Below are 23029 nucleotides of genomic sequence, written 5' to 3'. Positions count from 1 at the left end.
TGTATGTTATGTTTTCACAATTGTAATCCTCACTAATGCAAGTGCTGTGTTTCAGGGAGACGACGGAGCGTCAACCCCTACACTTGATGCAGAGCCTGACATTCAAGTATACGAATCGGCGCAACAGCTTTCGGAAGTGCGCACTACATTTGCAACATCCATAGATATTCTTCACCAGCAGGAGGTATGTATACTGACAAGCTCCATCGAGCGTCATCTTCAGAGCCGGAATTCCTGTCGTTTGATTGTTCTACACAATGTTTCATTCGTGGTTAGCCGTTGATATGTACCTGTGCTGTCGACCCCAGGTGTATGTTATGTTTTCACAATTGTAATCCTCACTAATGCAAGTGCTGTGTTTCAGGGAGACGACGGAGCGTCAACCCCTACACTTGATGCAGAGCCTGACATTCAAGTATACGAATCGGCGCAACAGCTTTCGGAAGTGCGCACTACATTTGCAACATCCATAGATATTCTTCACCAGCAGGAGGTATGTATACTGACAGCTCCATCGAGCGTCATCTTCAGAGCCGGAATTCCTGTCGTTTGATTGTTCTACACAATGTTTCATTCGTGGTTAGCCGTTGATATGTACCTGTGCTGTCGACCCAAGGTGTGTGTTATGTTTCCAATATTGAAAACCATACTAATGCAAGTGCTGTGTTTCAGGGAGACGACAGAGCTTCCACCACAATCACAACATCTCATTTAGATGATGCAGATGTAAAGGAATCGTTGAAATAAGTAGATGAAATGTGTTCATATTTGGATTTTCCTTGATTCTTTTGGACAATGGATCTTTCGCGGTTATCTCTTTATATGTACCTGTGCGTTCGACCACAAGTGTGTGTTATGTTTCCAATATTGAACGTCATACTAATGCAAGTGCTGTGTTTCAGGGAGATGCGGATGCCTCCTCTCCAATACAACCATTCATGGCCGTCCATGCAGAGCCAGAGGTATGGATACTGACAGTTCCATCGAAATAGATCATCACTGGTCGAATACTTGTCGTTTGATTGTTGCACACAATGTTTAAATCGTGTTTGGCTATTGAGATGTACCTGTGTGTCCTCACGTGTTTTATGCGAACAATATTTTGATACATAGTAATAAAAGTACTATGTTTCAGGGAGACAATCGAGCCTCATTCCTTGCTGTCTATGCGGATACAGAAAATATAGTCCTTGCAGTGCAAGCGGAAGGGAGGACAAGCGGAAACGAATCGGAGCTACAGCGTGCAGATGTTGAAGGTCGAGTCAAAAAAGTTGCAAAGAAAAAAAAAAAAAAAGGTTAGTTACAAACAGTTCATAACTTTAAAACAATTGTTGTGGTGGGGAATATTTTATGTTTTTTTCTATTCAATTCTACTACACTCCATCTTGTGTTTAAACTGAACATCCCTTTTCCAATCTCTCCTCCAGTTACCCGTCGGCGTCAGAACTATACACACACAGACAGTGAAGCGAATGAGAGATGTGGCTTGCCAGACCATGTACACTATGGAGGAACTATTAATTGAGGCCAGGCGTGTTCAGGCTCGAGATGCTTATGTCCAATGGCCAGAACATGAATTAGCTCTGTTTGGAGACTACAGCAAAGTTGCATTGGACCATGGCTACTGTGCGACCGGACCACCACAAGAAGATGTTATTGAATGTTTTGGAGATAGCTCGGAAGTAGTTGCAGATCAATTTACACAATCTACACCAGCCAAAAAATTGCCACCAAAAAACATGTCGACATTGTTGTGTTCTCCCATCAATGTTGAATTAGCAGATGTTGAAATGAGAGAGAATGAACCAGCCGCAGCACCCATAGACGCAACAATACTTGATAGCAGCGATATTACTTTCCAATGTGTTGACATCTCCACAACGTCAAAGGCCGAAACAACGTTGACGCAGGATGACAGTCTAATGAAAGAGAGCAAATACATTGTATTCGACAGTTGCTTGATGGAAATTATAAGTATGCTGAAATGTGTGCATTCCGTTAGAGGGAAAGTATGTGGGGAGCCATTCATTAATGTGACTCGTAAAATGAAAGGCAGTAACCTTAAAATAAATGCTGCCTGTAGATTAAATCATAGGTTCTCATGGTCTGCACAACCAATGCTGGGGAAACTGCCAGCAGGCAATTTACTGTGTGCAGCGGCTTTACTTTTTAGTGGCTCAAGTTTTCGAAAGGTAGAGGCTTTCTTTCAGTTTGTGGGACTCGAATTCATTTCAAGTGCGCTGTACTACACATACCAACGTGATTATCTGTTTCCGGCCATTAGTGATGCTTGGAGAATTGAACAATTGTCTCTTGCAAGTACATTCGAAGGCAAACGATTCAGGCTAGCCGGCGATGGACAGTGCGATAGCCCTGGATTTTCTGCCAAGTACTGCACCTACCACTTTCAGGACATGGATAGTAAGAAAATTGTGAGTTCCGAGGTCGTGCAGGTAACACAATGTACATCCTCAGTGGCCATGGAGAAACTAGGATTTATAAAATCAGTGGAATATCTGCAATCGAGGGGGATGCACATCGACCTCATAGCCACGGATAGACACGTTTCAATTGCCAAGACAATGAGAGAGCAGTTCCCACATATTAAACATCAATTTGACGTATGGCATCTTGCCAAATCAATCAATAAGAAAATCTCGGCTGCAGGAAAAAAAAAAGGTTTTGAAAGTATTTTGCAGTGGTCACATTCTATCACCAACCATCTTTGGTGGAGCTCAAAAACTTGCGAGGGGTCATTGGAAATACTACTTGAAAAATGGCGGTCACTGATGCACCACTGTACCAACGTTCACCGCTGGACAGCAAATGAACATTTCCACCAATGTGAACATGGCCCTTTGTCCCCAGAGGAGGCACGGAAGAAGAAGTGGTTGATTCCATCATCACCGACACACAAAGCCATTGAGAAGATTGTTTTCGACAAAACTCTATCAAGAGATTTGAGAGGACTGACAGAATTCTGTCACACAGGAGATTTGGAGGTGTTCCACAATATGTGCCTAAAGTACAGGCCAAAGCGCTTGCATTTTAGCTTTCGGGGCATGAAACATTGCACCCTACTAGCAGTCTTGGCCCATAACAGCAATGTCGGACGAGAACAATCTAGGACTAGGGGCAAAGTAAGGATGCCTCGCTACACCAAGGTGTTTTCAAAACGAAGTAAGCAATGGGTGATCAAACCAGTCTATGATGAAATGCAGTTCGACTTTGTGAAAGGCCTTATTGTTGCTGTGTTAGAGAAGCACAGATATGGGATTTTGGACGTTTCTGTACAGAGCAGTGATCCATTGCCACCAAACATTGCGACTGTGCCATGCCCACCCGAAGCACAGCTGATTGTGAAGTACAAATCGCGGTTTAAATAATTGCAATAGGATTGTATTTTTGTAAATAAATGTTATTGTACAGTGTACCTGTAAACCTAAGCTGGGTGTCATCTTTGAATTCTCTCTATTCACCTCACATATGTGTATGTATATATTTTTCTCATGTCTCATCTCATGTAAATGTAAATGCTGCGCACTGTTAACGGAGGGGAGGCTTGCGTATTGCAAAAAATAAAACAAACAAACAATAAATCTCACTTTTAACTCAACTCCTGTGGTACTTTATACTTTCCCTGACCTTCCGCAAAAAATTAAATGTCTCAATTTGGGCTGCAAAGCTCGCAGACAACGGGGAAAAAATTGGGGCACTTAGAACGCGCCAGCCAAGCAGGCCGTGGCATTTGGGAGAGAAGCCAGTTCGCATTTGCACATTGAGGCGCACTACATAGACGGGTTCAAAACTTCAAGTTCTCATAGATGCCTATACTACGTGATGTTGCAAATAAAGAATGCGAAGGACAGTGCACAGATGAGGCCCACAAGTCGTACTGGAAGTATAAGGGTCTATTGTTTTTTGACCTTGAGACAGGGACCATGCAGAAAGAAATACATTTGAAGGGAGTGCGCAATAACGTAAGAGACGATAAGGCAGAAAATTCAGAAACTAGACCGAGTTTCAGTTTTAGGTCAGTATACGAAAAATCATTGTCAAGAGCACGGTCCGTTTTACAGACTGCATTACGAAGAGACACAATGGAAATTTCAAATATAATGTAAGTAAATCTTTACACGCTTTTATACCAGAATGAAGATTTAATGAATGGATGCATGAATAAATGAATGAATGAAGACTGTAAAAGATGTTAAAACTATTCGTAGTGGGCACATGGGCATGCAGGATCACTGGTGTCACCGATCTCGCTCCTTGGCCCAGCCACTTTTCCCTGCACCACGGGACTGTCTCTGTACCCTTCAGCCCCTTGTCCCGGCATTTACCTTGCACTTGCCAACAGCTGGCCCAATTATTTAAATTGTATTCAACTAACCATGTACAGCCCTTCCCCATGCGCGATCAGAAAGACACCTGGCCCAGCAGGATCGTTGTCTGTCTGCCCTTGTTCCCCACCTGCCTCGTCACGCCTAGAAACACTTGAGTATACGCGCGTTACAAATGCCATATCATATATCATATCATTCCTCATGCATGTAGAGTGTCGTTTATCATTGTGTGTTGCCCTCGATTTATCTCGTTACTTTTTGCATTTATGTTAGAGAACAACATACTCCATTGAACTACCCTTGCAAGCAAATAGTTTCTGATCGGCCGTAATAAATGAAATGAGTAATATTAATGAAGTTCAGCTAGCGAGACTAATTATCTTTTATTTGTTTTCTTAACAGGTATTTGATCCCGTTCTGCAACTGCCACCTGTTTGAGACACCGGCGGACGGATTCTTCAGCAGACACCTGCAGCTTCGTGTCAACAACTGGAGCACGATCACCATATTATGGGACGATCGCCAAGGGCCCACATGCCCTTACGCTGTACTAGTGGCTAGAAGTAACATAATGAACTTTAGGCTGGACTAGTGCCTAGTTGATGGAACAGCCTTGCGGTTCACCGTGCTTACAAAGTGATTCTTTTTACGAAAATGAACACCCTGTGTGCCATAATGGAACAGCGCGTAACTCAAGATTAAACGGAACAGTTATTGCGGATACAGATAAAAGAAAATAAATGACTTTCGGAGTTCATATGCCAATTGATGAATATTCTCTAAACATTTAATGTCAAATAAATGTACTTTACCAAATGTACCGTGTTGCTGTTTCATTTTAAAGTACAGTTTCATATTCCGAATTGTGGCGCGCTGTGTTGTGAGTTGATCTGTGTTGGTTTCCGGGTTCTGTGTGGAGTCGCGCAGAAGACGACTGGGCGCGTTTGCCTACGCAGCACAGTAACGTCACAGAGAGAGGCTGGGAATATGAATGTTTTGATAATGTCAGGCTCAGGGGCGGGGGAATTGATTTAGTGCCGCAAAAGCAGGTCTGCCAGGGCGATCGGGGAAAAGATAGGATTATCAGGAAATGGCGGCTCCCAGGTGCTTGTTTTCGCGTGCGTTTAATGGACGAAAACTCGAGTATGGTCCATAGGAAAGTTTTCTAAAATCGACCCACTTAGCCTTAAAAAAACATGGCAGACCCATAGGGCCAATAAACATTTTTACTAGAGTATGCCTTTAATACTGGAGAATGCAGGGGAAGAATCAAATCAGGTTCCTTGAATTTAGTCTGCAAATCTAATGTGCATTCTTTGTGCCATTTGATTCATTTCACAAGTTGCTTATCTTGTTTAAGCAGCTTCTCATTCAAAGTTTCAAATAATTTGAACAGGGACGAGATGGCAAGGTTCATTGCGTGACAGGTGGTCTCGACTGAAATTGTAGTTGGAATAGTTAGTTGATTGGGGGAAGGAATGGTGGGTTGGGTGGGATAGTGAATAGGACTCTGACTAAGAGGAAGACGTCGGGGAGTAGGGGCAGTATAAGAAGAAGCAGACATATAAATCTCTTCAGTATAGACATGCAAGACTTCTGGTAAGTTAAAATTAGTTTCATGCTCTTCATTGTTTTCCATAAAAGAAGAGTTAGAATGACTGTTCAATTACTGGTTGGTCACTAGGGAGGCATATTATAGCAGGAACCGACAGTTGATTCGAACTCAGTGGTCGAATCGGTAGGGGTGTATCAGACACATTCGCTGAAACACTGTTTTATGTTATAGGATATAGTTTATCAGCATTACACAAATCTACCATCTCTTTGATGGGGTCAAGCGGCCGTACAGAATGGGAAGATCCTAAATTTACTGTTGAAGGTATTTCGCTACCTTTCAGTATGGTGATATCAGAAATAGGTAGTAGAGGAACAGTTGGTAGCATTTTTGGTACAGCTGCATTGCATTATTGGGAAGCCATATAATTCGAGCCTGAAGAGTTAATAAATATTTGCTGTATGTCTCGAGATGGTACAATTACTTTGGAGCTGCCATGTCTGGCAATTCGTGGTCCGACAGCTGAACGGGGACGAGGTCTACTGCCCATTTGTTTTCTCTTTAGATTGATAGACATAGACGTGGGAGAGGCAGGCATATCAGATTTCAAAGTATAAATGCCACGCCTCATGGATCAAGCGCATAGAATGTTTAGATCTGAAAATAAATATTTCATATAATCACACGTTATCAATTAGTTAATAAAATCGTGGGTTAAAAGAATTAAATGAAGCTGATATAAATGAAAAACATCAACAAGAAAGGAGTCTTGATCTATCGGGTGGATCACTGAATCATTTTGTAGAGAGCCTCGGGTCGTAGTCGCATTAAGCGAAGATCGAACAAAGACAAAAAATAGCAACACAACACCACATCAACCAACAGTCACTCAAAAAGTCAGTTTATAATGGTTGTGGTAGGAGCAGAACACACTAGATAGTTAAAGTATATTGTCTCCTAATTCCAAAAGTTGTTGCAAAAGAGGAGTATAACAATGGCAGGGGTAGGAACGCCTGACGGCTTAGGGAGCTGCCAGAGTCCGACTCTCCCCCCTACCATGCTCGTAGCACACAGTGGGCCTCATTAGGAGTTTGGAGGTAACCATTGTGCTATTAGCGCCATGGCTGCCTCCAAACCCTTACCGACTCCGCCCTGGTGAATGGAGCTATTACCGCCCCATTCCAAGGTTGGCAGGGGTGGTAAATCCCCATTCACCAGGGCCCTTCCCCATTCGAGCCCCCATAGGGCTCAATGGGAATGGGGAAGGCGCTAATAACGGTACCGCAAATTGCAGTACCGTTATTAGCACCAAAGTCCCTTTGCGGGTCCCGTCCTTAATACCTGGTAAAACCAGGCTTTAAGGGAGGACCCGCAAAGGGAACTCGTAATAGGGCGGTAAGGGATTACCGGTACCGGTGCCCTTACCGGTAATCCCTTACCACCATCCTCGTAATGAGGCCCCGTGACTAGATCAGCAAAGGCAAAGACTGCACGCCCAACAGCCAGACAGCTATCACCCGCCCTTTACACCAACCTGGCTTAACGCCACAAGGGTGGCCTTCCTGTGATTAAATATTTGTGTTTTCGGTGTGGGCGTGGCCACCTGGCGCCGTGCTCCCGGTCAGTGGTAAGATCAGAATTATCCTCCGATGCGAGCCCTGGTACAACAGAGCAGTTTCCCAGGCTCTGTCACAGTAAAAAACAAACGAGTTGTTTTGAGCGAAGTTTTATTAGGATTACCAGCCCCCTGGAAGTGAAGGTGGCAAAGGTTGAATCCCATCTGAGGAGAACATGATACATTTCGTGAAATCGGATGAGTTTCCTAAAACATTAGAGCCTTTCTGCCTATTTGCAAACGCTGGTGCCTCTTTGTTTGCTCTGCCTTTGAAGCTCCCTTACATTTCACAACATAGTCAAACATAGCTACATAAATGGCTAACGTACTGTATTTTACACACCTATAGAATCATGTATCAAACCAGGCGGTGTATAATGATTCAATTGCCTGTGTACAGTTTAATTCATTGCATATTCCATAGCATCGTACTGTTCTCTGCCTGCGGGTCCACCACGCTTGCCAACTGCTGTTGCTGACCCTCCCTACCTCATCCCGCAATCTGAACCCCAACATTTAAAATTGCTAATCCATCTTCTTTCCCCAACTTTAATCAATGAACAGTGAACATCATTGGAGTTATTTTGCATGCTGCTACCTCCTTACAGATCCACCTGCTTTTACAGGATGATGTGGCCCTTTGCATCCTCTACGCCAGCATTGCAACACATCAGCATCGCCACTACTCCCACCCCTACCTCCATATGGTATGCTTATTCCACCAAATCATAGCACAGTCAAAAGAGGACCCCAGTGGTGCTCAATGGACTCCTTCCCATCTTGAGCATGTATCCTAGCACATGGTGCTCATGTCCTAACAGCCTGTTTACGTTTTATTACTGTGGTATGGCATTTGTTTACTGGGCATCAACGTTAAAGCAAACATGATGATATAACGTGGCTAGACTGCCTACATTGTTGCTGCCAGTCTGATTTTATTTACTGTGGCACTGGCATGGCATTTTATACTGGATATCAAGGTTAAAGCAAACAAGTTAAGTGCTATGTGGACAGAGGGGCCTACATTGTTTCAGCATTGTTTTTCTAGTTAGGCTGTGCCATGGCATTTTCACTGGTCATCAAGAGTGTATTAAACATGAGTGTTATTAAATGGATAGACTGGCCTACATTGGTGCAGGTTACAGCGGCTTCGCGTTTTTTACTGGCAAAGCCAACAGGAACATATTCATATATGGTACTTCTGGTATGTATTGCTGCATGGACATGTATGGGCACCGCCATTATGAGAATGTTTCTTATACTGGCATATAAAGTGAGCAATGTCAACATGAAAGGTAGTTGGAAAATGTTCTGTACACTGTTGGTGACTAGCATCTATCCTTCATGTGTTGCCCTACAAAACCAGGCATTAAACTGTGTGGCTTTTGACCCACTTTTTTTTATTATTATAGAAAGTGTACTGTAAAATGCACTATTTTAACCCATTCTTTTAAAAATGTTCTCAAGAGGAGAATTTCCCAAATCCCCATTTATTGGTTTGTGCTCCCTAGATACGTTCAGCCGCTTCTGCATTTTCATAGGAAAGATCTACTCCCCTCCAGTTTTAACAATTCACCAGCTGCAAATGACCAACACTGTCCTCACGCTCAAACAGTACTAGGAAGCATGCATCCAACAACATTGTCCTCACTTCCTATGGGCTAATGGGATATTTCTAAATGCCTGAACAATTGTTTAAGCAAGGATAGGACTATCATAAAGGGATAGCGAAATCCCCTATCGAGATCATCTCAACATACATGTTCCAGTCTATAATGGATACTGGTGTTGCACAAACGCTCACAGCATTTCCTAACATAATTCCGATAAGGCGAAATCATATCAAAAATAGGTACTGTTAACCACAAAAATGCCTTCTTCCTTCTTCTTTCTCAAACCAAATAGCAAGCTGAAAAATTATCAAATATTTCTGGTTTTATTTTACTGCTAAAATAAATCTGAGGTTTTGCCTAGCTACCATTTTTCTGGGAATGGTCCTGTCTACCTACAATTTTCAGGGAAACACAATACATAAGGGATTTTTCAAGCTTAAATTAAGTTTTTTTTAAATTGTGCCCAATAAGGAGATATTTTGTTTTTATTATTATTATTATTACAGCCAAGGATAAAGAACCAAAGAGAAAATTCCTCTTTCTTTTACATATTTGCTGCATCATTTGAGTGGGTCACTGTCCAATCAAATTGTCTAAAGCAGACAAGAAAAAGTAGCTGCTTTTTTTTGACATGCCTGAAATTGACAGCTGTCAATTGTAGTAACAGCCACTTGCGGCGGGAGTGGGGAGCATTTTTTTCACGCTTGCAAATATGCTGGTCTTTGGGTTTGGAGACATACACTGACGGATTAACATTCCTGTCCAGGAAATACAAAGACTTAAGGCTTTTATTTGGAAATCCTTAATTTCTATCTGATCATTATCTGAAGTTTAAACTACTGTATTTAATTGTCTGTTGTGTGATATGATGCATTCTATGCTTGGTGGAAAGAAATATCAATATGATGATGATACGGCACTCGGCATAATTTGTAATCATCACGAACATTGTCACACTTTACAAAGCAACAACTTGGAAGAGTTCTGTTAGGACAGGCGTCGGTATCTATCTGATTTTGCAAATGTCGAAAAAAGGGATGAAGGAAGTTCAATTATGATCGATTATAAAGCGGACTCGTGCCCTATTGTGAAGTAGGCTGAGACCTCTATGTGTTGCGCTGCCCGTTGGTGATGAACTTTGATTAATCAGAGCTCCACTTGAACGATAGCGTCTCTCTGATCCAGCAATTGTTCCATCCATTTCCCACCGCGGTGCTGCCCGCAGCCATCCAGAGGGGGAACCGCCCATAAGGTCCGAAGGGCCAACAGGAAAAGAGCAAAGGGCCACCAGACCCATCCAGTCCGTTCCCATCTCACCTGCCAAAAATAGACCCTATAGGTTCTCTGTCTTTTCTTTGCTCAATCCCTTGGCTCCCCTGATTTTTCCTAATACTTTTTAAAATGCAGTTGTTTGTCGTAGCCGCTCTCTCAGTTGGGAAATATCAAGAACAACTTTACAACATTTCTGTGTCTTTTTCCCCCAAGAGGTTCTCTTGACCCAACCCCTTACGCCCACTCCAGCCTTGCATCATGACCTCAGACTTCTGGACTCTTGACGTCTGCTTGCATCCTTCAAAAAGGCTTGTCTAAAGCCTGTGTAGACCCAGCATTTAAAAAAAACAGAATTCACACAACATGATTTACAGAACCGATTGTTAATTTATTTCATATACAGCTGTCAACTCCACTGCTAATTGTCAAAGACAAAACAAAATGCATTGTAAGACATTCCTCCCAACACCCAAGCACCATGTGGTGTGATGAGGACCTATGCATGGGTTAGGAGCATTTATATCTGGATAACATCCTAAAGGAGCAACCAATAACTTTATGAAGGAAGGTTTCTGTGTTGATCAGATGTTGGTGTTTTTGAGTATATTTAAAAAATAAAAAACTCTCACATAGCCTCAAAAAATGCACAATGCTGTGAAGACACAATAGAGTTTACTGTCTCTTTAAATATGAATCCTTAGTTAAAATCTAGCCTGAACGTGAAATCTACCTGCAGACTGGCCGCAGCATTGCAGCAACTTTTAGCATAGGACCAGTGTCTTCATCGTACTATATTATCTCTTTTCATATGCATAGAGAACAAAAATTCCAAATTGCAAGCCTTTGTCGGGTTTGCTTGTACCCTGCTGTGCCAAACTCTGAGGTATATTGAGCAAGCAGACGTTTGGCATAGTTTCTGAAAATGTGGTCTGGGTCCAAGAAAGCAACTGCCATAGATGCTGAACCAACTTCCTCCCCTCAGGACACCCAATCATCATGATTTTTTTTCCATCTGGTGCATTCTTCATGATCAAAAAAGCCCTTTTGCCTTCTTGAGGTTGTTCTGCTTCCAAGTGGGCAGATCCTTGAACTCGTGGGGCTGCATGCCGAAGATGCTCTGGAAATCCTCACGGGACAAGTATTCCTGTTAGAATTGGAGGAGAAGGGGAGACAATTTAGGATTGTTCCTTTCACAATTCAGACAGCAAAATCCAATCAGAACGTGCACTTACTTAAAGCAGCGAACACAGTGAGGGCCAGTGCAAGACTTTCTGATCTTAATGAGTGTATTACTTAAATGGATGTGTAGGGTGGCTAATCTCGGCTACATGTGTCGCAAACTGAGCCCCTAATGCGGTTTTCACCACTGCCCTGCAGTGCTTGCTTAGCCTTTTTTGTTTTTTGCAGAAATCAAGAAATGTCACAGCAGGCATTAATTCTAATAAGACGGCATGGTTAATACCGTGACTCACTTAGCAAGGCTGGCCTTTTTTGGGGGGTAAATGCCAGCTCATAAATCTACCTATTTTTCTATAAGCTTGACAACCTGTATAGCTGAGTCATAGCTCCTTCCACGCACATTACTTTTCTTGCTCTCTCTCCCCAATACCTGCCACCATCAACGGTGAGCGGCGAAAAGTTAAAGATGCTGGAGAGATCTACATTACAATGGGCTGTGGCATTGATAGACTAGAAGCAATATTCTTTCACTCTTGGAGTGAATTCAAGCCCTGCTCACCTTTTTCACTGGTTCTGTTAAGCCCCCATTCACCTTTCTATCTGTTCAAATCCAGAAAAATGTGGTATAGGGAAACTGGTTGAGTAGACAAGTTGGTTGAGTAGACTGGAATTTTGGTTCACTCTTTCTCGTACTACCCCTTTCCATCCCTCCCACTCCTCTCCTGGAAAACCTCTGACATCACCACTTCTACCTCCAACCAATAAATGGAAAACCTCTGACATCACCACTTCTATCTACCTTCAACCAATGAAGTACTATGGGGGGTAATGCAGATTAAAATGTTTTTCTGTGTAACACTAGGCAAGGAAATGGCCTTCCAGCATATGCCTGACTGAGTCAGATATGTCTAATAACAATGGTGAAAGTGCCCACTTAGACAGAGGAACTATTCTACAATGACAAAAGAGTGTCTAAGTGAACAGTTCAAATCCAGCTCAACAAACAAAAAACAATAACTCTTCAAATTAACTACCTTAAAGAGGAAAGTCCATAGGGGAAAACTGTGTATAGAGTAAATAAAATGTTCAAAATTGATTACACAAAATGTACACTTAAAAGTTCGTATATAGTTATCCACCTCCAAGTGCTAATAACATTTGTAAAGTGCTTGTGCATACAGTAGTTACAACTTAAAGCAACAAGTTCAATAAAACCAACAAGTACTATTTAATTCATATTCGTCAAAGAAATGATCATTCAATATACAGCTGTCAAACTAATAACTGCCTGTGTCTCCATTTTACAAAAATTATTTGTAGGGTCACTATTTGATATGTGAATCTTCGAGATCCTATTTAAACATGTCTACAGATGCCACCTACTACTAGTCACGACTAGTTTCGACGAATAACCCCTTGAAGTATTGATGTCAGCACATAGTCTTGCTACACCATCCTGGGCGTGGGAATGCATATAACTTACTTCCCAGGAGCTCAGATATCTAACATTTTTAAACAATGCAATTCACGTGTCCTGAAGCCTCGAGTTCTTGATTTTGCATTGGCATAGAGTTAAATAGCAGCCAGTTCACAGAAATGTATCTTGTGGAGCCGGCAACACTGAATCGCTTAGCCTTTGCCAAACGATTGAGCCATCCAGTCTCTCCTGACTTGCTGAGCGGTCACCAGTCTTTGCAAAGGTACAAAGCCAAACTGGTCTGCCATCTTCTTATCAAATGGCTGAGCACTCCGCCCATTGCCCTTATTCTGAAATGTATGATTTGCACCAAATCCCTTGTTCCATTCAGTTGGTAGCAAACCAATGAGTCACTTTAGCTGTGCTCACCAAGTCTGTTCCAAACTATTTAGCAATGCCATCTATATAAAAACACCTAGCCACCCGGTTTATAACTTGCTGAGTTTTCCAGTTGGTGCCAAATCATTGTGCCAACCAGCCTGTGACATACAATTACGTTGTCCAGACTGTACCAAGGCATTCCATTTTCCAGTCTGGTAGATGTTGAGCCATCTGACTTGGGCCAAACCCTTGGGACGTTTAGCCGTGCCATTAAACCAGATCATGCAAACCAGACCCATGAGCAATACGGCCTGTCCCAAACCACTGAGCTATGCAGTTTGACAGCAACAATTGAGTCTGCCAAATGTTGAATTATCCAGTCGGTGCCAACCTGCCTTGTTATCGGGTCTGTGCCAAATCACCAAAGGCCTGATTGCATGTTTGGTGCTGTAGTAAAAACAAAATGGCAGTCATTCCGTTACTGCCCCTTTTTGGGCGTAACGGAATGACTGCCAGATTTACAGCACTGCCAATTTATATGTTTCTTTGCGGTTTAGGATTTACCTCTAGCGGGTAAAACAGCCACTTTAATGCCAAAACGTGGCGGGTTTCCCACACGGGCCATTACTACTCGTGGTAAACCTGCCAAGCCCACAATGTAGCTCTTTGGGCTCTAAAAACGGGGATTAACACAGCTATACTGTGACTCATAATCCAGTGGTAATTTCACCAGAACGAGTGGGGGTAACGGAAGCCACAATTGGTGGTATTTCCTCTGCCCTCTAGTCTGCACTAAATCAGCTACTTAGTCCACCTGAATTAAACCACTGAAGGAAGCAGTCTGAACTAACACACTGAGCCATTTTATGTATGCCAAAATATTGTGTCTTCCGGTCTTTGCCAAGCTATTGAATCACCCAGCATGTGCCAAACTATTGCTTTATCCAGTTTGTGTCAAAACAGTGAGCTGGCTAGCCAGTACCACAAGCTTGAGTCCTCTTGCTGTGCCAAACTTTTAAGTCATCCAGTCTGTACAAAATCAATGAGACATCCAGTCTGAGAATAGTTGCTGACTCGCCCAGTCTATGCCAAATTCTCGGACATCTACTCTGTACGAAGTCACTGGCCCAACCGGTCTCTGCCGCACCACTGAACCATCCACCCTCTGCAGTCACTGAATAATTACTGAAGCAATAAGCCTGAGAGAAATTGTTTAGTCGTCCAGTCTGTGTAAAATGCTGAGTTATTCAGTGTGCCACATCACTGGGGATGTTGCCTATGCCAAACTACTGAGTCACGTATTTTGTTCCAAACCAGTGATCACTGTCTCCATTCGGAACCGTTCAGCTTTCTAACCTGTTCCAAACCACTGAGTCATCTGGCCTAGGCCAAACTGCTGAGTCATCCGGTCTGTGCTAAAGCTCCCGAGCCAAAAATGGCCTAGTCGATGTGTTTCCAAGTCTGTGCCAAAGGCTTGAAGCATCTAGGCTATTCCAAATGCTCAGCCATTCTGTCTGTGCCTAAACCCCAGAGACAGCCAAATTGGGCTACACCAATGAGTTATCCTGCATGTGCCAAACCGCTGGTCAACACGTCTGTTTGGAAAGCAACATTACCAAAGCTCTCCTTGAATTAAAGCAGAGAATGATCTGCCATTGCGAGAACCACCTGGGACATCCATTTACCATAACACATGAGCGTCTGCATGCCGAGTCGCCCCTTTCACCAAATCCTTTAACTCTACTGCTCCCAAAGAGCTTTTCAATTCATAAACTGCGATTGCTGCATGACAGATAGTGGTGTACGACCCGGTATGAGAATTGAAGTAAGGAGTTCTGGAAGTTGAACTAGCTTGAAATCAGGTATTGGTTATTTTCTCGATTCCTTGTTAAATCTCTGTGTTTCCTTGTGGAAGTCTCCTTACCTGTCTATACACGAACCAATTATTCATTTGGTTTCGTACATCTGGGAACCACTGAGAATAATTTAGCAACTATGCCTAAAATAGATTACAACACTAAATTGACTGAATTTGGGCAAAAGGGATGCACCCCTTAAGTCGGGTTATTTAGAAGAGCTGCAGAAAGCTCTTGTAAATGGTACCCATCCAAGAAGTCATGGAGAACACGCAGCTATCTGCTGCGGGTTGCACTATTCGATTACGATGTCTCCATCATCGCAATAAAGAAAGATGGAGTGGGCACAGCCATAAACATCAGTGTAGATATTCACTTTCCCCGGGAGGTAGCTCGCATTCTCAAAAATGAGGAGAAAGCCAGCCCTGTAAGGGTACACTAACTCACTTAATTACAGTAGATGTTCCAAAAGCAAAACAACAACACTTTTTGTGAAGGGTAGCCATATCACATGTTAGTGCACTTGGAAGAATTGTGTAAGTTAGCCCAGTATCAAACTAGGGAGATACATAGGTTAGCCCATGTATCAGACTTGGACAAATTGTGTAGGTTATACAATATGTTGCACTTAGAAGAATTGTGAAGGTTATACAATATGTTGCACTTAGAAGAATTGTGAAGGTTATACAATATGTTGCACTTAGAAGAATTCATTCATAGTGCTTTATTTCGACAACCAGGTCGTAAAAGCAAACATGTCATCATATAACAATGCATTAAAATAGTTTGTGCATAAAATTTCAATGATCAAAGAACAGCACATAAAGATAAAAGCAAGTGAAAAGTGCAGCCTTGCTAATGCATAAAATAACAAAATAACATCATCTGTACCGCCTTCTTTCTGTCTCACCCTCCAAGCCCAGACCGGGTATTTGCAAGTAGCATAGACTGCGAACACATCGCTAGAGTTAGTGCAAACCACCATGGCCTCAGCAATGGAATGGCAACCTTGGGCCCGCAGTAATGGCCTTAAGAAGCGTTTTCTTAATAGCAGTGCGGCAAAGCATAACATTAGAACATGGACCAGGCTTTCACTGGAGTTTCGTGAACAGTGCTCTTTCGTATTTTGGATTTACATAGTGCAAGTAAACCTCGTAGCCCCCGTTCATCTTTATACTCCAATAACGTATCGGCACCGATGATGTTGCCGCCTTGGTGCGATTGTCACAGTCGGGCTTTAGTAGGGGAGCTACCTTGGCAAAGTTAGTTATGATGATAGGGTTAGCTCGATACTCCCTGAGACCCATGCTTTGTAACAACTCCTTGGCATAAGCGTACCAGGGTAAAGAAGGCCCCTCTGATTGAGAAAAAACATCCCTCGGGGCTCCTTTATACTTCAGCGGGGAGTCATTCAGCCATTATCGAGCCCAGTAGTAGACAGGCCGCAGTCGGAAAATAGATTCAATACTTTGCATCCATGTTTCTAAGAATTCAGGTAAATTGGGCATGGTATGTGGTCGTCCCAAGATGTCCTTAAGGTACTTATTTTCCACAATCAATACAGAGGTAATATTTCACTGCCCTATAAATAGCGGTGTGCCTAGCTTGGGCTTTATAGGCCTTGAGGGAGACGCAAACTGCACCGTTACCTTGCTCGGCAGTTAATCTTGCCAGTGCACCACTATACCTTGCCAGTGTGACCCTAGCTTTGTTCAAATGCATCACTCAACTACAGGACAACATAACCCTTATCCCCAGATAATCATAAAAATCGACCTGTTCTATGGGGCCCTCGTCCAGCTCTAGCCTTAGAGCTCTAGTCTATCTCCTCGGTCTTGTGTTAAAAGTCATTGATTTCATCTTTGAGACGCTGAGAGGCAGGCCATTGATCTTACAGAAGTTCACAAATATCTCTAAATTCTTCCACACGCCGTTAGGTGTTAGTGTCAATAGAACAGCATCATCGGCAAACAGCAGGGCCGGGATCTTGTCTCCTGCTAGCGAGGGGGCATCGGACTGGGAGTCCAACAGCTCGCTGAGTACACTGTTTGTTAAAATACAAAATAACTTAGGGGCCAGAGCGCACCCCTGTCCGACTCCCTGTCCAATCTTGAATGACCTTGAGGTATTTCCATCTATGCCCCTTCGCGCAACAGCTACATTCCCTTAATATAAGATCTGAATGGCGTCTAGAAACTGCAGGGGAATATTTAGTCCACAAAGAACCTTTTGCAGCCGGCTCATGGGCAGTGTGTATCAAATGCAGTCTGGAGATCAACGAATGTCACATGGACCCTCATGGCATTTGCCTCATCTATTCGATCAATGAACATAGACGCTCTCTTGCCAGCAGTACAATTGGATGGCGAACGTGCAGCCCTCCTTTTAGACATTTTTAGTAGATGAGTGGCTCCTGGAGGAAGACCGCGACACACACGGTCCTACTATTCCTTAAGATAGCTATACGCTCACTCAGTATAAAGTGCGAGTTTCATTAAGTGCTTTGAGCCGGGCACGAAATCCATAATGCAATATACTATACGGTCAAGGTGCTCACACACAAAGACTATTCAAGGGAGAACTAAGAACCCCCAATAATTTGGGCTAGGTGCTTGTGCTTTGTGCAAAATCCACAATAAGATATAAGGTGCCATGAGTCTTGTCATAGGTCTCTGAGTCAGCTATGCAGTAATATCTTTGCGCTTGGATTATCCGAGCCAATAAAATGTGATGAAGCACAAAGGAAAGGTACAGAATCAGTAAAATGAACACGTGTTCAAATGTAGCTAAGCTTATAACATTAAATACTTAAAAATTGTTCAACAGCTAAATGTTAAACGTTCTATCTCCAGTAGTCCCACTACTGGTAGGCTGCATTTAATAGTGGACCACCGAACTTCACAGTTGAGCTCACAGTCCCTGCTTGTCAATGGGTGGAGTCCGGAGCAGGTATAGTAATCGCCCACAACAAAAACTAGGGAGGCCATAGCGCTGCTGCGATTGAAGCTAAACGGTCTAGTACAGCTCAATTTCAGACGTGCGCAGGGTGAGGCACGCCTGACAGTTTAAGGGGTAGCCAGAGTCCGTATTCCCCTATACCCAATAGCACCTTGAGTTTGGACTACTCGTCACTAAAAGTGAAATCCAAGATTGATAAACTATATCCTGTCTGATACTGCTTCACACCGTGCCCACCCCTCCCACGACACAGATTGGAGGGAAGCGGAGCTTAGCTGTTCCCCTGTCCGTGCAGCTATTAGAAACACAGCACGATCCTTCTGTGCCATCAATTTGAGCCTACTCAAGTTAGACAATTGACCTGGCCAGCTCGAATGTCTCCATAAGCTACGGAAAGCTGAGATTGTTCCAATTCTACTAATTTATGTTGGAAACGGTTAAGTGTGCCTCATAAAAAAAGCCATACCTAATTGCAGACAACTGCTAGATTCCTCTTGAAGACAGTCCTGAAGAAGGTGGCAACAATTAGACAATCCACCAAAACCGGTCAACAAACACTGGAAGACAGCGAGAAAACCCCTGCTTCATACTCCCGGATCTTAGTTAGGGGTAGTTCTAGGAACTGGAACACATAGACCCCTGAGACCAGTCTTCACATTAACCCTTCAGTTACCTACACAAGCACACTCATTTTTAAGGGGGTTTGTTCACACACAGTACCGCCCAGTAACGATAGCCGCAATACTGTTTGAGCACTATTCCACATAGTTGTTGAACATGTTCATACTAGCAAGGTCCCATGCTGATGTTTCTGTCCTGGGTGAAGAAATGAATCTCACAAACAATTAATAAACTAGATTGATGCTAACAAATATGCATAGAACGATAACTTCGAGGTTTCCTTTTCCTTATTCTATCTACTTTTAGATAGGCAGCCCGCCAGCGCTATCTAGGGGTAGGCCCCCAGATAGGCAGGGGCGGATAGAAACTTCTCTATCCCTTTTCCTTACTGTCCTACACAGCCGCCCGAGATCTATGTTCAAGATCTTCCTCGCGCGCAGAATCCTATCTTTTGTTCTAGTTTGCTCCCAGGACAAGGACAGAAACCTACTCAGCCTAATCTGCCTCTCCTACCTTTTCTTTCAGGAGACAGCTCAAAATATTCATGGGCATCAAAAATGCTCCTCTGAATTAAGTAATCACTAGGGTAAGTAGCTAAAAAGGAGAAAACACAATGGCCCACCCCCCTACACTGGGTAGCATGCCAACCACACGGTTTGGCTCTAAATCTCGGCCACACCCCACCTTTTGTTGCCTGAAAGCCTGGCTGTGGCTCCGCTTGGTTCCATCTGCAACTGTATCCATGGTCCTCTTTGCCCTTTTCTTAGCATACAAACTCGAGTGACCCCTGTTTCCTAAGCTGGGATTGTCCACCCATACACAGTTGGCAACTTTCAGCCCCAATGCACTCTCAGATATCGCCTCATTGTATCACTTCTGACATTCCTCATAAACTCACTCACGTGCTCCGGTCCAGATACACATAACCCTTCATAAGCGGGCTTGCATATGGGATAGCTCTGTTTCAAGGCTGTAGAAGGAGTCATTTCCTTTGAAGGGTTGGGTATGGTGCTGTATACTCACAGCATGCCTATCATCAAACTGTGCCAGTCCAACCCTGATTCCCTACCCAACTAGAGGGTGCCCTTAACCACCCAGTTAAACCTTTCTACAAGGCAGTTTTGTTTGGGGCAATACAACACTGTTGGTATTAATCCTAGCCAACCTACACAAAAATCCAGACCAGCTCCTACCTGAAATGTGCTGTGACTAGAGTCACCAGAATCCCTCATCCTGGAACACCACGTCCGAAAACTGAACTACACTGCAGGACATGGCTGCGGTAGCCCAAGACATCACCGCCTACTTGGAATGGTAATCTATCAAGAGAGAAATAAATCTCACCTGTGGACGCAAATCTGACAATGAACCATTGATGTGAAGTGCCAAGTTGGCAAGCACCCCATCCCCCCTGTATAGGTACAGGCCACAACATGGATTCCATGCCAACGTGGGACCTATCGCTCTGGGTACTTGATAGACACCTATTTCTGCCTCTGCTGATCCAACACTGACCAACAATACCATTCCCAGTCACGCGACTTCGTCGTGCTCCTGCACAGACTTCAATGGTGGGTCACGCTAATGATGAACGGTTCGGCCCCTTTCAGGACACTACTTTCTCACTCCGAAAGAGCAAATCACCTGCTGCGCAGACTTTTTCGAAGTACCCCAACAAAAGGCTCCCCTACCTCGGGAGCTCTATCTCAACAAGGAAGGCCACTCCTGTTTCAAGTTCTGTTTTAGCCGCTGCCATTCCTAGTCAGCCAATGCTTCTGTATCCAGAACACTCAGGCCATCACCATACTGGCAGCCACCTTGGTGATTAGAGCCCAACAATCTTCTTTCATCTCCCCTCAGGTGACAAAAGTGATACGTTATTGGACCTCAGCATATATACTACTAGAACACCTGTGGAACTTGTAATGCCCCGCCCCCTTTTGATCGCACAAACGCATGGACCAGGAGACTACTCTGTTTTGATCTTAAAAGGTATACCCCAGAGCAATAATGTAGAGAGCTTGACAGTCCATTTTAAAGCCAGTGGCCCCTCTTCTACTGTAAAGTAGTTCATCTCTGCACCACAGGGTCCTTGCAAAGCAAAGGTGCCTACATCTTTGTGACGGCCGCGACACTGGGTAACGGCTACCTCTAGGCTGACCTTACTGGCATCAGTAGTCGACACAGTGTCATCCTGAGGACTGAAGAGGCCAAAGTGGGGCATTGTGCAATGCTCGCCTTAATACTCAAAAATGCCTCCTCACACATGTCTGACCATACAACCCTCTCACGCTTCTTGAGCAGATCTGTTCGCAAGCTTCTCTTTTGTCGCAAAACGTGTGAAAACTTGAGAGTAATGCCAAAGAAGGCTTGCAGTTCCTCCTTGCATATCAGCACCGGTGCTATCTGAACCGTGTTAGCTAAGCCTAAATTGGGCCATACCCCAGAGGCATTAACCTCATGGCCTAGATGCATCACGTCAGTGACTCTGAATGTACACTTCTCGTGTTTAATGCCCACGTCACTCTCTTTCAATATGTTGAGTATTTGCATGAGTACCGAATTCCTTTGTCAATTCTTCAAGCCATGCTTGCTCAGGTACAACCAGGTGAGTTTATTAGGGGAGGAGGCCCCTCACACAGGGGAGCCAGGAGAAAATGTAAGCATACCCTCCACTTTCAGTGCAATCTAAAACTGACCCCAACCACCCACCCTGGAACCCAAGTTACGTCATTCTGCCACACGTCACCCAGCATTCCACGCGGACTCCAGCCCCATACCCAGCTCCCACATCAAGCCTAAATCTGCAGTCACATCCATCCCTGGATGTTCACTGGTCAGAAACTTGAACGGGTTGTTTACGCAGCCCCATACCCAGCTCCCACATCAGGCCTAAAGCTGCAGTCACATCCATCCCTGGATGTTCACTGGTCAGAAGATTGAGGGTTGTTTACGCAGCCCCATAACCAGCTCCCACATCAGACCTAAAGCTGCAGTCACATCCATCCCTGGATGTTCACTGGTCAGAAGATTGAGGGTTGTTTACGCAGCCCCATACCCAGCTCCCACATCAGGCCTAAAGCTGCAGTCACATCCATCCCTGGATGTTCACTGGTCAGAAGATTGACGGGTTGTTTACGCAGCCCCATACCCAGCTCCCACATCAGGCCTAAAGCTGCAGTCACATCCATCCCTGGATGTTCACTGGTCAGAAGATTGAGGGTTGTTTACACAGCCCCATACCCAGCTCCCACATCAGGCCTAAAGCTGCAGTCACATCCATCCCTGGATGTTCACTGGTCAGAAGATTGAACAGGTTGTTTACGCAGCCCCATACCCAGCTCCCACATTAGGCCTAAAGCTGCAGTCCCATCCATCGCTGGAGGTTCACTGGTCAGAAAATTGATGTTAGGCAGAAACCTGTGCAGTTCCCTTAGGGACCACTGCAAAAGGCTTAAGACTACAGGTGTTGGCAGTAAACCCAATTGGTAGCAGTCTGTACCACCCAGATTTACCTGGTAGCTGTGGCTGAGCAGCCAGACTTCTCTCATGAAGAGTTAGACAGTATATAGAGTATACAAGATAGGTACTAAAATACAGTAGCACAAGCAAACACTGACCAGAGCTTTGGTAACAAGTATATAATTATTTATTTAAAAGACACACTTTGAAACACTCCAGCACTATTATTATCAGCAAGTTCAAAAACACAGTCACTATTAATATATATATATACATCCCTTGTTCCTTATTAGACAAGTCTTAGTTAACACCACTTATTTCCAGACAGAGGTGAGCGCTTAACTAAAGATGGCACTCTAATAAGTTTAAGAAAAAGGGAGGGAAGCGGCAGAAATAGGAACAGCACACATCACAATACTTTAGAAGCACCCAGCAAGGCAGGAAAGTCAACTAGTGAGCAAAACGTTCAGAGGCCAGGCTCTCTCTTGGAGAGGGTAGACACCACTGTGCCAGAGATCACAAAGTTTAAAAGTCTTGAAAAGTCTTGAAGGGAGTTCAAAAGGAATTAGTTCATTTCAGAAAAGTTCAGTTAGCCAGCCTAGGGCCAACCCAAGTGGTACATTGAGGCTTTAAGAGTCACCCCACACAGACCGTTGCGAGGGAGGCCAGGCAGACACAGTACCTTAAAAGTGGAGAGGATCCTCCAGCGGGGGCAGTTGTTCCTGGCAGCGGGTGCAAGTTACGGCGTCGTCCA

The 23029-nt window shown here is 43.9% G+C and overlaps 1 protein-coding gene across 3 annotated transcripts in view; it reads right to left on the bottom strand.

Moving 5' to 3' along the window:
- Positions 1-10765: 10765 nt before the first annotated feature.
- The window catches only part of VIL1 (villin 1), a 426415-nt gene continuing 414151 nt past the window's right edge, over positions 10766-23029 (bottom strand). For 2 of the 3 annotated variants that reach the window (XM_069616842.1, XM_069616841.1), the window contains exon 21: positions 11297-11545. In XM_069616842.1, coding sequence (XP_069472943.1) covers positions 11432-11545 — 114 coding nt within the window. In that variant the 3' untranslated portion in view covers positions 11297-11431. Of the gene's footprint in view, positions 11546-23029 lie in introns of all 3 variants that reach the window. The other variant, XM_069616840.1, reaches the window with a different exon arrangement.

This window comes from Ambystoma mexicanum, chromosome 9 (assembly GCF_040938575.1).
Source record: "Ambystoma mexicanum isolate Mex_15411 chromosome 9, UKY_AmexF1_1, whole genome shotgun sequence".
Taxonomy (NCBI): domain Eukaryota; kingdom Metazoa; phylum Chordata; class Amphibia; order Caudata; family Ambystomatidae; genus Ambystoma; species Ambystoma mexicanum.
This window is presented reverse-complemented; position numbering and strand designations above follow the sequence as displayed.